The sequence below is a fragment of the Bombus vosnesenskii genome, unplaced genomic scaffold (assembly GCF_011952255.1).
Source record: "Bombus vosnesenskii isolate JDL3184/JDL3185 unplaced genomic scaffold, Bvos_JDL3184-5_v1.1 scf7180000013527, whole genome shotgun sequence".
NCBI lineage: Eukaryota > Metazoa > Arthropoda > Insecta > Hymenoptera > Apidae > Bombus > Bombus vosnesenskii.
Window position 1 is genome coordinate 5872 of NW_022883098.1, and position 15986 is coordinate 21857.

General features: G+C 34.6%; 3 protein-coding genes across 4 annotated transcripts; 2 read left to right on the plus strand and 1 right to left on the minus strand.

Annotated features, from left to right (window-relative positions):
• Positions 1–926: 926 nt before the first annotated feature.
• Positions 927–9533, plus strand: LOC117238529 (tyrosine-protein kinase Btk29A). The gene is made up of 11 exons (XM_033503516.1): positions 927–1035; positions 1274–1357; positions 4697–4761; positions 5967–6032; positions 6261–6389; positions 6472–6665; positions 6973–7144; positions 7738–7906; positions 7991–8109; positions 8192–8444; positions 8945–9533. Exons 1-11 carry the CDS (start codon positions 994–996, stop codon positions 9044–9046), a joined length of 1395 nt encoding a protein of 464 aa, XP_033359407.1. The 5' UTR covers positions 927–993; the 3' UTR covers positions 9047–9533.
• Positions 9534–12409: 2876 nt separating this feature from the next.
• Positions 12410–14315, plus strand: LOC117238515 (nitrilase and fragile histidine triad fusion protein NitFhit). Of its 2 annotated transcripts, none has more exons than XM_033503482.1 (6): positions 12410–12801; positions 12974–13124; positions 13205–13360; positions 13449–13655; positions 13727–13939; positions 14011–14315. In XM_033503482.1, the coding sequence occupies exons 1-6, from the start codon at positions 12755–12757 to the stop codon at positions 14173–14175; spliced, it is 939 nt and encodes a 312-aa protein (XP_033359373.1). In that variant the 5' UTR covers positions 12410–12754; the 3' UTR covers positions 14176–14315. The 2 variants fall into 2 exon arrangements, with proteins under 2 accessions (XP_033359373.1, XP_033359374.1); XM_033503483.1 differs by having other exon boundaries at positions 12777–12849.
• On the minus strand, positions 14298–15853 carry LOC117238518 (ER membrane protein complex subunit 3). Its single transcript, XM_033503486.1, has 4 exons — positions 15548–15853; positions 15190–15446; positions 14770–15111; positions 14298–14700 (listed from the first exon to the last, which is right to left on the minus strand). The coding sequence occupies exons 1-4, from the start codon at positions 15694–15696 to the stop codon at positions 14690–14692; spliced, it is 759 nt and encodes a 252-aa protein (XP_033359377.1). The 5' UTR covers positions 15697–15853; the 3' UTR covers positions 14298–14689.
• Between the last annotated feature and the right edge of the window lie 133 nt (positions 15854–15986).

The window sequence follows — 15986 nt, forward strand, 5'->3', positions numbered from 1 at the left end:
GAAATATAAGTATAGGTATAGTGAGATCAAAATCAAGTAAATTGTTATCGTTATTTATTAATTTAATGTGTGATATTGTTGAGGTTAAGTAATAGAGAAACGACTGGATGAATTTGTAACAGAAAAATATATTGAAACAACTATAAGTACAGGTATAGTGTATGAGGTAAAAATCAACAATTTATTTATCATTATTTATTAATTTGATGTATATCGTTCAGGTTGACTGATAGAGGAACGAGTGGATGAATTTGTAATAGAAAAATATATTGAAACAAGTATAAGTATAGTGTATGCTGATCCAGATGCTCACTCTTACAGTGATACAATACACTAGGAAGAAAAAGGATAGAGAGCATCTTCATATATTTGCAGCAAAGGACATTACCAAAAAGTTAACCTTGGTGTGTAGCTGTAGCTGAAAGCTACAAGAAACAGCGATAAAAATCTACTCATAGCTCTTTTGTCTCTAGACCTTGTAATCTAAAACAAAATTTATATTCAAGGGCACAATAATATGCACCTCTCCGTGTTTGGAATTTTTTTCACTAAATCCTATTCTCTTTGTAACAGCGGTTTGCAGTTCACGGATATACAAAAGCAAAGATGTAGAGTTTTTCTTGAAGTAATTACTTCAACAGACCGTACAAGTGTTTCTTCATTATATCCTTTTTTTATATTATATACTTGTAACTAAAATTAACTCTTCCATGAACGATGGAAATTAGTTTTTCTACAAACTCAAGTCAGAAAATATAAGAATACATTTCCGTTTTTTTTTTAAGTTACTGCGTACCACATAAAGCGTCTACATTTTGCAGTTTTAACTTGGTACAATATGTCCAATACGGAAATATATTTAATACTCTTGATCGTAAACGACTGTATATGAAATACATCGATTTTAAAATAAACGTATCTTTTATTTTAACAAATCAGTCGCTAAGGAAAACTTGTAATGTTTATGTTACAGGGACCCCCTCGACTCCAATAATGCCAGGGGGCACACCTGGGACGCCATCTTCTAAAACCAAGGTAAAGTAACAAATCCTCCTTTCATATTTCAACGAGCTACATATCCTTCCGCCACAAGAAAACAAGGTGACAGATAAATATCACTATTTTCCATAAAACATTATTTACCACATTGTAATAATATACTTCTCAAAAAAGAAAATATTCTCCGTAATTAAATAATTAAGTAACCTAATTTTTTGATTTAATTGAACAACGTAAAAATGATAAATTGAGTAACAATCAATACATGTTGCAGGACAAGATAATGATGAGAACGAAGGTCGTGGTAGCTCTGTACCCTTTTCGAGCGATCGAGGGTGGCGATTTATCCCTCGAAAAGGTAAGGGAAATTCGGTTTTTCGCTTTTTTATTGAAAGAATGAAAAAAAACAACACTCACAATAAACCGTATCATGAGTCGACTTATCCGCGTGGTACGACGTTCGCGAGTATCGATAGGTTATAAAATATGTAATACGCGTTTAAACGGCGATACAAAGGATCGATGCACGGGATCGTTTAACGGACGGTTCTGTTATGCAGTTTTAATTACATCGGGGAGAACCTGAAGCCACAATAATTGCCCATTGAAACGGAAATCCGAATCACATAAAAGCAAACGACAGTCGATATTCGATTGTGAATGGGCCTTCCATATCTTTTCGTGCTTTGCGAAGATTCCAATAATTATGCGTTCGAATGGTACGAAATCGCATTCAGCTAGAGTAGCTACGTAGCGAATATAGTTTACGATCCGACGTTAAACCGAACGTTACCGCGGTCTATGGTAGGAAACTGCATTGTTTCCTATCAAATCGAATTAAATCGTAGCGCGTGCACTCGAGCTGAATCGATTGGAATCGTGTTATGTACAACGTGAAAGAAGGAAAAAAGCAAACTAGCATTACATGGTACGTATCGTAGCCAGTTATGTCAAACTGTACCAAACGAAATCAAATCGGATCGCGTCGTAGAGATGAAAATCATACGTCGATAAAGTAAAGCGTATCATATCATATGAGGGTAAATGTTATCCTAAGAATCTGTGTTATACCACGATGCAAACTAAAAGGTATGGTAGCAAACTGAACTACGTAAATTACGCCGTTTGTATCGGTTCAAATGGAACTTGACCAACCACAATTTAATCGCGTCGAACACTTGTTCGTCCTATCGAATCCAAACACGCGTACATATTACGTTAATAACCGCGCCACTATAAATCGACTTGATTCATGCGCTATATCATACAGAATCGAACAGGCAAATTGAATTACGAGGATATAGAAACTTTACACCGCTGTCCAAAGCTTTCGAAGGAGTTAAGTAAAATCTTGAATTTTTTCGATCATTCCTTGCGGAAAATACAGATAGTATTTTTTGTTCCAAAATGACCTGGTTCTGGCTTGACACAGTAGACCGTCTAGTTTAGGTGGATAAATGGATTAAATAATTCTGCTACCTTCGATAGGTCACATTTCGCGTGATCATGTTTTCTGTTGCAGAAAAGCTTCTTCGATTTTAAGAAAATATGCAAGAATCATTAAAAATGATTTGCGCGCGATTTTTTGTCTAATTCTAACTATTCTAATTTGTAAGTACTTGAAAACAAGCAATAGAACGGTAACAAATACGGATACAATGTTCCATAGAACCCTATTTACTGACGAGCTTTTTCTTATTATATTCTTATTATATTACATTACTTAACACGTTCAATGCCATGGGATTAGGTTGGGGTTAGGTTAACTTAACCTCCACGGCGCCCCACGGCCAAGTTGAGAGCCGGTCACCGGTGACAGTGTAAAACATATAAAAATAGTTTTATTTATACATGAAATATATTATGTGCGTCCTCCACCAGTAGCTGTCGAACATGGGAAAACCCGCTATGTCCGTGTTTTACCTTAATGAACAGTAACCCTAAAAAACGTTTCGACTTGAAAGATGTTTGATGGCAATTAAAGGGTATTGACAATAAAGTAAAAACTGTCACATCTTGTGACGATTCTTTAGGATTATTGCTGGTCCGAATAAATATGACCAAGGGATGGATTATGGTTTATGATAGGTCCCGGAATCCAATAACGTAGAACAATTATTTAGCAACGCGAAGAAACAATATGAGATAATTGATAATCGCAAAAAGTAAGTGAATCGGGTGAAATTGCACTACAGCGCCGCGGATGTTACCGGTGACCTCAGTGAGATAAATTCATTAGCGATGATTATACACCGTAGCATATCTGTTGTAGGTAATATTTCAATATTATATGTATGTCATAATAAAAAGTTCACCGTGGCGCCACGGCCAAACCTTGTAAAACTGTCGTGACATTCAGCGTGTTAATATATTATATTACAAAAGAAAGAATATAGAAGTACAGGAGAAACCGGAGAAAATAAGGAATTTTTGAAAAATGTATATGTCGTTAGAAATGTAATTTTTCTTTCTACAGAATCCGTCTGGTTAAAATATTACGGTTACTTTTAACCTAACAACCAAGCAATATTTAGTTCACCAAAAGATATAACTGTTTGGGAACTTTTTGACAATAGATGGCGCACCTAAAACCACCACATGCTTTTAACGAGGAAACAAAGTTCGGTCAAGGATCATCGTCAGCAATTTCCTTTCTAAAACTATTGGTCGATCGTGCGACCGTTTTAATTCAAAACACATGGCGTTATGGGAAGATTCGAAACCAGCGTTACATTTCCAAGTTATAATCTGGATACAGCTGGATCCTGCGGTTAAATAACGGTCCGTGTAATGTCCTGCGTCGATCATGTTATTGTCGACGTAAGCAGCAGCATCTCTGGCATTCCACGGGCTCTCTGGTTATCCTCTAATATGCAGAGAAACCTTGGGTCCCATTAACACTTGAACACGTACGGCGCACCACGTTCCATCAGACATTAAATTAACAAAGAGATATTTTATGGTTTTCGAAAATTTACTAGACGTTCCAGAATAGTTTTCTAAATCCTCGCTGTATCAATAAGGACCAAAATATGTGAATAAATTGAATTAACACAAAGGATATAACCTAACAAACACGAAGATGGTATCCCGCTGGGAGTAGCCACCCACATGATAATCAAACAGCCAAAAAATTCTACCAAATGTCTAAATCGGACAAATTGTGAATGTAAACAACTAAATAAAATAAAAAAAAGAAAAAAATTGAATTAACGAGCTTAATACATACAATAAATAAATCGACGATAGACGCGTTTGTTACTCGCGAAATTTAACGTATTATATTTTGTGGTGTTCAACAATTCACTAAATACGATTCACTAGTCATACGATTCAGTGTAACTTCCGGTTGAGGTTATTTGACAATCATGACGCGTAATGATCGAGGTCGAATAATCGACGCTCAGAATTACTTGGAAATGATCGACGATTCTCGAAGTCATAGCATTTTCAATCAAGGTGAAAATCATGGATGGTTGTCGAGGTTATGGTTGGTTTTTAACATTAGTCGAAGTTGTTTCGTTCAAGTTTAAGATTATTTGGAGATACATTGTCATCGAGAGTCACATCGAAGGTTGTATTATTCGCGGTTAGAATTAAAAGTCATTGATTGATACTTGTCAACGCCGTATCGTATACAGAATTTAAATTATTCAAGTATGATGAATGAATAATAATAAATTGTTTCGTATTGCAGGGTGCAGAGTACGAGGTGCTGGATGACTCTCAGGAACATTGGTGGAAAGTCAAAGATGAACACGGGTATGTAAAGGCTGCATCATATTCAACAAAAGAAGAGCAAAGCAAAAGAAGCGTAATTTTAATTCTACGTAGAATCATTTTTGCTACATTTATTTTTAATATGTTGCCTCGCTTCTAATTTATTTATTTACGTCTTTTGTCCTAAAACTTTCTCTAAAATTTCCTTGAAAACTTATTACCATTTTAGCAAACATTAATTCAAGCGAGTAAAACCACACATCGGATCGAAAGATCTCGATCGAGATCAAGCTTCAATTTAATTAGATCCAGCCAATTATGCAAACCCTTGCTGCAAGCGGTAATTAGGATTAACGACGTTTCGCTCGATACCCATATCTTCGTAGCAATTTGCATGCTCGGCAATCGAGTGCTTTTAATGGCTTAGGTTCCTCTCTTCGTACTCCCTGATGACTACTTAACGCAACCAAAAGCAGATTAGGGCTATGCATTCGTTGGTAGACGATTCGACTGGCGAACGTTATAATAAGACGTGTAGCAAGTAAACACGAGCCAAGGGAAACTGTACTTGGCATGTAAAATATGTATATTAGCGTGCTGCATGTGTAAAGGACTGATAAACGTAGTGGTGTAAGTCAGTCCACTAACTAGCTTTTATAAAATAATATTCTGCATTTATTGCTATAAAAAATAGCTTACATTTTTTCACTAACAATAATGTTACAATTTAAACCTAATTTTATTGATAATGAGATTAAGGGGATGATACTCTTAACCGTTATGAATTATGTTACCAATTTGACCAACATTTTGCCGGTTTGGTAAACAATTATCTATTGTTCAAGCTCAGAAATAGTTCTTTGCTCTTCCCAAAAGCATACTTGTTTGAGTTACGTCACTTTTGAAATTTTGAAATATGTAGAGCAATCGACGTACACACAAATGATATTGACACAATCAAAATTGCCTATTCGTTTTGCATATTTGAGCACCGAATATATGCGTGGAAACGAAGCAGGATAATGATAAAATGACGTCCATTACACGATATGATGTTACTTTGTCTGCTATAAATTCGTAATTGGATTTTATCAAAACTTAAGCATAATGTTCGTTTGCGAAGTTTCATCAAATTTCCGTGACATCGGTTTGTTAATAATTGCACAATGTTTGTACAATATTTATAGAATAGTTTGGACAGAGAATAACGTAGAACAATTAATTGTAACCTCTGATTCTCCTTTCAGATCCATCGGTTACATTCCTAGCAACTACGTGAAGGAAAAGGAACTCCTGGGTCTTCAGAAATATGAGTACGTACCTGCAGGGAGTTCATACATAATTTATGCTTTTTTAATATTATGTAATGTTGTGAGGTAGTGATAAAATGTATTAAATTGAGTAATTAGTAAGATAAGATTTCAGAATGTAAATGTAAATATCATGTAAGCCGGAAACTATAGATTATAATAAATAAGGAACTAATTAATGAACGAACACTATATGTAATGATGATTGAAATATAATGATTGGAATTGTAGGTGGTACGTAGGTGATATGTCCAGACAACGTGCAGAATCATTGCTCAAACAGGAGGATAAGGAAGGTTGCTTCGTCGTACGTAATTCGTCTACCAAAGGGCTGTACACGCTTTCTCTCTACACTAAAGTGTAAGTGTTTTCACATACGACCCTACTTTACACATTAACAATTGTAGAGAAAATTAATAAGAAGATATTCATATCGTTATAGCCCACATCCTCACGTAAAGCACTATCACATCAAACAAAACACTAGAGGAGAGTTTTATCTGTCCGAAAAACATTGCTGTGGCTCAATACCAGACTTGGTTAACTATCACAGGCACAATAGCGGTGGACTAGCCAGCAGACTGAAAACCAGTCCTTGTGATCGCCCTGTGCCACCAACTGCTGGCCTCAGTCATGGTTTGTAATTTCGAGACTGTAGATTCTTATATATTTATGGGAATTATAAAGCAAAAATGTATGCTGGTCACATAATACGTAAAAATGTATAAAATATCTAAGATAGAATACACGTTATAATATTCAGGAGGCAAAACAAATCTTCTGCTTTCAAAAATCTAAATCTTATTTCTTTAATACTGCTCATGAAAATATGAATCTGCATAAATATCCATAGTCTAGTAATTTCCAAAAGAAAAAAGGGAATTACAAAGGCGTTAAGAAGTAAACCATTTTCTGCAGAATGTAGCAAGTCTTTGATTTACAGATAAGTGGGAGATTGATCCAGCAGAATTGCACTTGTTGGAAGAACTTGGCTCTGGACAATTTGGCGTAGTGCGAAGAGGAAAATGGCGCGGTTCTATAGATGTTGCAGTAAAAATGATGAAGGAAGGCACGATGTCTGAAGATGATTTTATAGAGGAAGCTAAAGTGATGACGTAAGCCGATAATTAAATCAATCTTTTAACACGTTGATTGCCACGCGTTTTCAAAGAAATCTCCGTCAGGCCACGCGTGCAGCAGTACCGAGCGTTCTCTGCTAGGTACTCCCATCGATATTTTAGTAATGCGAGTCGCTCAAGTGATGGTCTCAAGAATGATCTCTCGTTTTTTTCGTTTCCATTTCTTCGCATTTGTTTCTCATCTCTTCAGTTTCTGCAAATTCAGTTTGAATCTTGGCTGAGCAAGGAACGGTATAACTTAAAATCTCTGCCCTAATTCATTACAACGTCGAAAAGAAAAATTAAAAACTTAGAAATAAGTTTTACATTCTAAATAATTTTTTTAATAAACCATTTTCGTATTACTTGTATAACAATTGGACAGTTTTATTATTATGGAATATCTTTTCAAATACCTACGACGATCCTTCGCAAGTAGTCAAATAAGCGACACCCGAATATGGATTACGCGGCCTGACCAGAAACTTTGCTGACACCCGAATACGGGTGTCGTGGCAGTCAACGTATTAATAATTGTAGTGTTAAGAAATAAATTTAGAGAATGACAAATGTTAAATTATTGGGTATAGGAAACTTCAACATCAGAATTTGGTCCAACTATATGGCGTTTGCAGTAAGGACAGACCAATATATATTGTCACTGAATACATGCGACATGGATCTCTGCTCAACTACCTCCGTCGTCATGAAGCAACTCTAGGAGTAAATGTTGGTCTCCTTTTAGACATGTGCATACAGGTAAATTCAAAATTGCTAAATGTCATTCCTTCATTTCTTAATCATTCTAATTATTAATGCTAATTGAAATACTCTGAATTACAGGTTTGCAAAGGCATGGCTTATTTAGAAAGGCATAACTACATTCATAGAGATCTTGCTGCACGCAATTGTTTAGTGGGCTCAGAAAATGTGGTAAAAGTTGCAGATTTTGGATTAGCAAGGTGAAAACCTTTTCTATATTATGCAGCTTCTTGTACTCCTTGTTCATAGTTACTAATTAGAAATCTTTTAATTTCGTTGTAGGTATGTACTGGATGACCAGTATACTAGTAGCGGAGGCACCAAATTTCCAATCAAATGGGCGCCTCCAGAAGTGCTGAACTACACTCGCTTCAGCTCAAAATCAGACGTCTGGGCCTATGGAGTGCTTATGTGGGAAGTATTCACATGCGGAAAGATGCCTTATGGTCGCCTAAAAAACACCGAAGTTGTGGAAAGAGTGCAACGCGGAATCATATTGGAAAGACCTAAAGCCTGCTTCAAAGAAGTCTACGAGGTTTGCCATAGCCATATCGTATTCCGAATTATTTACGCTATGATGTACAAGGTGGTCCACACAACTGCTTCATGTTATAACTCTGTTACCAGTACAGTTAGAGAAAAATGTCGAAGGAGAAAGATGGATGATGATGGATGGCTCTTTTACATAGAATGACGAGAGAAATCTATCTATGTAATAAAAAGTATGCATTTCCATTTTAAAAAGATAATGCAATTATTGATTGCACATACACCACTGTACTTCCAAAAAAGACATGGTCCTACGGATATAATACTTTTTGGATCATTCATGTTCCTTCTTTGACATTTTTCTGTAACTGCACTGCTAACGGAATTATAACATGAAACAGTTACCTGAATCACTCAGTATACATAATATGTAAAGAAATAAACATGATTATTTTCAAGGAATTCTTCTAATAAGATCATCCTACAACAACCCCAAGACTTAAACAGGAACTCTATTTGTATATTAATTGATTATTTGTGTTTTAGGTAATGCGAAAATGCTGGGCCCATTGCCCGGAAGTACGACCCTCCTTCCGCGTACTGAAGGAGCAGCTAATCAGTGTGTCTCAAGGTCTGCTCAATGATTGACTCAACCTTCTACGGTGTATGCGCCTATCGTCGCCTTCGAGCCGGTCAATACAGGCGGCAAAATCTCCATCGCTCGAGCGATCGCCCTCAATACTACCATCGTCTAACTCGTCATCGTCGTACAACTCAGCAACATTACCGTCATCACGTAAAACACGTGCACCCGCCACTCTACCACCCTCGGTTGATTTTCTACATCTCTCGTCATCCACGTGTAAATTAAAGAAAGAAGGGTCATCCTCACCAAGTACACCCGGCCACCAACCTAGTCAACCATCATCAAGCTCGTTGAACGTCTGTGACATTTGCAGTTCCTACGGACACCCGTGGATTGAAATTTGCAAGGCGATACGAGCCACTAAAGGCAAATAAAAGTTGTGTGTGTGTCCCGAAAGTATGTGTGTCGATTTCAACGATTGTATTAACGCAGCTTACAAAACAACAGAAAAGAAACGAGAAAAGCGAACAAAAAAAAAAAAAGAAAGAAGAAGAACAATATTAATACGACATTATTTGACCCTGCAGTATCGCGACCCTTTACCCTCGTACCCTTCGCTCCCCTTCTCTGTCTTTCTCTCTCTTTTCTTTCTCTTTCCTTCTATGATCTAAATCAACTTTCAAAAATTTCCTCTTTACTATAGACATTTTAGATGTTATTTTTTCTCGTCGAACGAAAACGATCCGAGTGCGTGATATTATTATGTGTTTCTCGGATATATCAGGTTTTTTCAATCTATCCTAATCTTCAACTCTCCAACCCCCTGCCTTGTCCATCATGAGTTTCAGAGTATCTGTTCCACGCAACGATACGAATGCATTTACAAATAGAACAGTAGTATTTATTGATTGTCCTTCGAACAGGATATATTAGTAAGTTGTGATTTTGCCGTAGAAACGTGTACTGTCCTTTTGTTATCGACTTTTTAACGAGAACACTAAACGTAACTCCACGAATGAGAACATTATTTCTGCTTGATAAGTGAATTTAATAAATGAATGTCTCACTTGTGTATTATATACTATGACAATTTAATAAAATAGAATAAAGAAAAATAACATGTCCTGTTGTATTACCGGTATTATTTGTAGATTTAGAATCATTAATAACAATATTACTCGCCTAACAGACGCATTTTCACCAATTGTTATTGTATCTTTCATAGAGCGAGCTCTACCTAGCTTGACGATATCTTCATAATACAAATTTAAATGAAAGTAGATTATTTTAGAGCATGCAACTTTAAGAATATTGTTACGTCGCGTGGGGTAGTCCGTGCACCGTCCTTCATGGTCTGATCGTCAAAGGCCCACACACAGTAATTTAGACCCTCAATAAACCTAAGGAACCACCATAAACAGAATCTTTTTAACTGAATCTTCAATCCTGTATTTTCTGCGTATGGCTGGTCCTTAGAACAGTCCTTAAGTTTGTTATTAGGTTTGTTGTTAGGTTAGGTGTTATTTGTTAGATTTAGGTAAAAATCACGGAGGAAGCGGGTAGTTACCTAACGCGAAAAACGAATATTGTCTAACGGAAAAGCTGATGTTTCCCATGAACAAGATCACTCACGATCCACGTTGATAGGAAGCTTCCTCCTCCTATCTGCATTCATTAACGTGGGTCATAACCAATGGACATCGCGGATCGTTATCCTCACTTTCCTGACGAGTGTAAACAACGAATCCGCGTTCTTCGTTCAAAGAGCACACGCTTACCGAGCTTTCCTCCATAATAACATAAGAGCGAATAGTCAGTTAAAACACAGTTCGAGGAACAGAAGGAGTCAGAAGTCAGTCAGCAGAATTTTCAAGTCGAAGACAGTCAATCGACAGAAGATACATCATCACAGTCGCCAACATAAAACGAGTCTCAGGTCGTATTCATTCGTAGTTTGGCATTCCACATGTGCAACATTGTACCACTTTGAAGTTGTTGGATCTTTGGAAATATATATTGACCTATTAATATCAGCGGTATATTTATTCAACCACCCTTATTATCTTAACCGAAATAAGGGATGGAACGATTCGTGGCGCCAATTATTCAAATCGTAACGAGAATTTACGACCCCCGTTGGCGCGCTTCTTCGAGATCGCGTCTCCCCACGAACGGTCGAAAGTTCAAATATAGAACTTTATACTTTTAATCTTAGAGTAAAAAACCCTTTAAAAAAACTCTTATATTCTTTAATTCATAATTATCAGGATATTTTAGCAAGAGATACTGTATACATATATGCACATTAGAGAAAAATTTCGTTTTAATTGTTTGAATTATATCAAGCGTCTGTCAATGTTTGTTCACGCGACTGCAAAAGTCGTATTGATCATTCAGAATATTGCACAATAGTGTTAATTCGCGTCGTGCTCAAGCCGTAACAGTTAAATATTTATGTTGTTCAAAGATATTATTGTCTAATTGAGGTCGAAAATTTCATAGGCTGTCTTTTTGGGCAACTCCCGTCCATCGTGAAGTACTTTACCGGAAGTAACATGCGCCACAGGAAGGATCACGTGAAGTTCTAAACGTCTGCACGAAAATTTGTATCTTTACCAAAGGTATCATGTAGATGTAGATTATATAGCATGTATGAAAAATCCCTACATATGAGAATAAATATTCTTCGCGAGGATACGTTATATTACGCTTCAATATGTTCGAAAAACATAATTGTAATTAGAATTGGCGTGCTTAATGATAGTATGGGTGAATATATGCATCTAGAAGCACATCACGAAGCGGGAATTTGAAACAATTCAGCAATATATAAAGGTGAGTAATAAAATACAAGCACCATCCTCCATAAAAAGCAGAACATCCAGCCATTCGAAAGAGATTTAACATAAAAATCGGCATAATATAAAAAGAGTTTAACAAAAATAGGTTACCTTAATAATCAACACAATCTTCACTAAAATTGTAATTGTCGTCACGTGAATTTAAGTTTATGATACATCACTAGGGAAATTAGAATATTAGACATTTGTTGAATATACAATAATCCGTAACCTTCAAAAACTCAATTGCACTATTAATACCTCTTTGTTGATAAAGGATCTTATCAGTATATATATGGAGCTAGTAATTCTAAAAATTATATGAACGATGGCATAAAAAAATAAAGTTGACTCACCGATAGAAGTTTATTTCATTACAAATTCACGATTACTACACATTCCACAATCCATTGATTTCGAGGACGATTTTTATCATATTCATAAAAGTACTTTACCACTATTATTGTTACTTTTATACCGCACTATATTGGCATGAAGCATAAATATCAAACACCAACGTTATAAACATGCACCAAAACTTTTTTTTTAAGTATTAACACGATTACAAATTAAACATAACACAGCAGTCACAGAATTCAAACTGATTGAAACTTTGTTTCAGAGGGTCTGCAGTAGCTGGTAGATGGCTCATGACTACGCGAGCACAATTCGAGTGCGCGACATTCAATACTTACTTTTCGTTAACCTATAAAATTTTGATAATTTATTTTATAAATTTGTAAAAACTTGTTATATATGTATAATTCTTATATAAGCATATTTTACGATTTATAGAAATTATTTTCTTCTTTAAACAAAACGTCATTATAAAATATATAATTATTAGTATATATCTATTAATGTATCCCATTTCAGCATCGACATTTCTGTATTATTAAATGTTCCTATGTCGTGTAACGTAAATAAGCGATGAGCATGCATTTTCTAAGCAGTTTTTCTATTATTAAATATCACAGGTAATAATTGGAAAGAAAATGTAATAAGAAAATGTATAAGTGTATCTAGTAAGTTATTTGTAGTAAATGTAACTTAACTTTGTCTATAAAAAATTTTATATTGATCCAAACATAAAACACAAAGAACTTTCTTATCGCTTATTTTTAATCATCTTATAACTTGATCTTTTAGAAAACAGTTTTTAGGACATCTTATCGCTAAATTTAGTACTATGGCACACCCATTAGTTGCAGTATGTCAAATGACATCAACAAATGATAAAGAAAAAAATTTACAAACTGTACGAGAACTAGCTGAGAGGGCTAAATCTAGGACAGCTTGTGTAAGCACATACAATAAAACTTTAATTTCATTTTTTTAATATTATTTATATTTACATAAATTTTTACAATACTTTGATAGATTGCTTTCTTTCCTGAAGCCTGTGATTATTTAGCTGATAATAAAAAAGATATAATAGCCATGGCTCAACCTTTGAATGGATCAATAATATCAAGCTACAAAGAAATTGCTAAAGCAAATAAAATTTGGTTATCGTTAGGTGGATTACATGAAGCAGTAAGCTTAAATTTCTTTTTATTTCTTTACAAAAAAAATATTACAATTGTTTTTTATTAATCCATATATTCTAATTACATATCTATAGTTAAATGACGATAAATATCATATAAGTAATACACATGTTGTAATAAACAGTGAAGGGGAAATAGCCAGTATTTATCGTAAAATCCATTTATTTGATATGGACAATAAAACTACTGGCGTGAGATTGATGGAATCAGATTATGTCTTAGCAGGGCAAAAGATTGAACCACCTATATCAACACCAGCTGGTAAATTAGGCCTCAGTATTGTATCCTTTCTAAATTTTATAATCTTGTTCTTCAAGTCTAAGAAATTGTATTTACTTAACAGTAATATTAGTGTTATGATATGCGTTTTCCCGAATTATCTCTTTCATTAAGAAATATGGGAGCAGAAATTCTCACATATCCATCAGCATTTACATATCAAACAGGTGCTGCTCATTGGGAGGTATTATTGCGTGCAAGGGCTATAGAAACACAATGTTATGTTATAGCTGCAGCTCAAACTGGTACACATAACAAAAAGAGAGTGAGCTGGGGTCATGCAATGGTAAATAATTTTATAGTTTATGCTAATTTTATTACATTAAATATGATGCTATATGTATAAAATTTTGTCAGATTATTGATCCATGGGGAACTATAGTAGCGCAGTGTAGTGAAAAAACTGATATGGTTTTAGCAGAAATTGATTTAAACTTATTAAAACAAATTCGGCAAAATATGCCGTGCGAAAATCATCGTCGAACAGATGTATATCCTAAAATAGAACCCTGTAATCTTTAATTTAAATGATGTATATATGCGTATATATCTACATAATTAGCAAAAAGAAAGGAAAGGAGCAAATGCTCGTGCTAAGCCCGATATTTTATGTAAAGTAACTAGGGATTGAAATGTAATAAACATTATATTTTCTTAATATACATATATAAAACAAACATTTATTATGATGAATTTTATTGTACATACTGTCTAATATAACTTATAAATATTAACTTATAAATATTTGTACCGTAAAGATGTAAAGTAGGTGAAAATATATTGCTACAATTGTAATTGTGGACAATTTTTGTACATATGAAACTGAAAGTATAACAAACTACTAAGAAATTGTAATGCAGATATTCTAATAAAATGTAAAATAATATTTTGTAGAATGTTATAAAGAATGCAATAAATTATACATCATTTATTATGATAATTCAAGTTATTAATTCATTTAGTAATTTTATTAAAACTTCAATTATTTATCCAAAAATGGCACATGCTATATCTATGGATATAGATGTAATATTTATTATTTGCTACCTATAAGATACAAAGTATTATTAAAATAAGAGGCTAATATAAAATTTATCATTAGTCATATCCACATACCTTCACTTGTATCTATTCTTTGGGATCCTATAAGATCTGCTTCAACTCCTTGCAGCGCCCAATTATGTTCATATATTTCCAATGCTTCCCATTCTGATTTGAAAGCAGCTTTTGGATCTGGTGGCATAGACATTGCAGCACCTGATACTTGATCCTGTAAAAGTCTGGAGGTATCAGCAGCATTGCTTTCTCCAAGGACAAGTGTATAAATGGAACGTAATCCAAACACATTAAGGAAATACCAAGATGCAGATGAAACCCATGCAGCATCAAGTGTAGCTAATTCTATACCACGTTGCAACATTGGTTTGAAACGTAATGTCAAAGGAAATGGTACTTTAGCTAAAATATAATTATTACTGTTAATTTGAAAAGACTGAATTTATGCTCTAGATCATACATATAACCCTTTGAACGTACTTGTTACAAAGCCAGAAAACATCCAGTTAATCCAGCCACCTATTAATACCATTGGTAAAACATTAGTTACATTTCCCTTTAACATATCTGTCATCATATTAGGATCTGTCATTGGGTTCTGCGATACTGGGGCACGTTTTTGTGTTTTAAAATATCCTGTCTCTTCATTATTAAAGAAATGCCTTCTGCTAATAAATGCCATTTTTGGAATATATTGACCATTTTCTCTTAGCAGCCTAGAGCGTATCATCACTTGACTAGAAAACATCAAAGTATATAATAATGAAATGTTTCGACAGGTTGGAAATACACTATATTTATATATTCACATATACAATTTATAGATTCACGTAATCACCTGTCTTGTACTTGATGAAGCTCAACCTTTTTCTGTGAGGCAAGTAATATTGAAACATAATGTCGAATAATGCCTACGAGAAACGTAATCACAACGATAGGTAAGAACACCCATCCTCGAATGTTTGGATCTAAAATCAACTCAGCCATACCACTTGTCGCTACACCGAAATTTACGCGGAAGAAAGAAGAAAAGTAAGAAAATTAAATAGATTGAAGAACATTTTACAAAGGCAAGAATATGTGCATGTTAATACCAGTTGCCAGTTATACATAGCAGGAGCCCCCTAGACGACACGATATAGAAATAATGATTCATACCTCACCGATAATAAAGTGTATTTAATGTATTTTTTGCAGCATATAAAGCAACTAAATTAAATAAAATTCCTTCAGGATTACGTATACATTATGCACATATAAGAAATAAATTTTTAATG

Coding starts and splice junctions, on each gene's coding strand:
- LOC117238515 (XM_033503482.1), top strand. CDS start 12,755: ATGAGCATGCATTTTCTAAGCAGTTTTTCTATTATTAAATATCACAG. Junction 13,361..13,448: donor TAGGTGGATTACATGAAGCA/GTAAGCTTAAAT, acceptor ACATATCTATAG/TTAAATGACGATAAATATCA. Junction 13,656..13,726: donor GTAAATTAGGCCTCAGTATT/GTATCCTTTCTA, acceptor CAGTAATATTAG/TGTTATGATATGCGTTTTCC.
- LOC117238518 (XM_033503486.1), bottom strand. CDS start 15,696: ATGGCTGAGTTGATTTTAGATCCAAACATTCGAGGATGGGTGTTCTTA. Junction 15,447..15,547: donor CTTCATCAAGTACAAGACAG/GTGATTACGTGA, acceptor GATGTTTTCTAG/TCAAGTGATGATACGCTCTA. Junction 15,112..15,189: donor GTTTTCTGGCTTTGTAACAA/GTACGTTCAAAG, acceptor ATTATATTTTAG/CTAAAGTACCATTTCCTTTG.
- LOC117238529 (XM_033503516.1), top strand. CDS start 994: ATGCCAGGGGGCACACCTGGGACGCCATCTTCTAAAACCAAG. Junction 4,762..5,966: donor AAAGTCAAAGATGAACACGG/GTATGTAAAGGC, acceptor TTCTCCTTTCAG/ATCCATCGGTTACATTCCTA. Junction 7,145..7,737: donor GAGGAAGCTAAAGTGATGAC/GTAAGCCGATAA, acceptor TATTGGGTATAG/GAAACTTCAACATCAGAATT.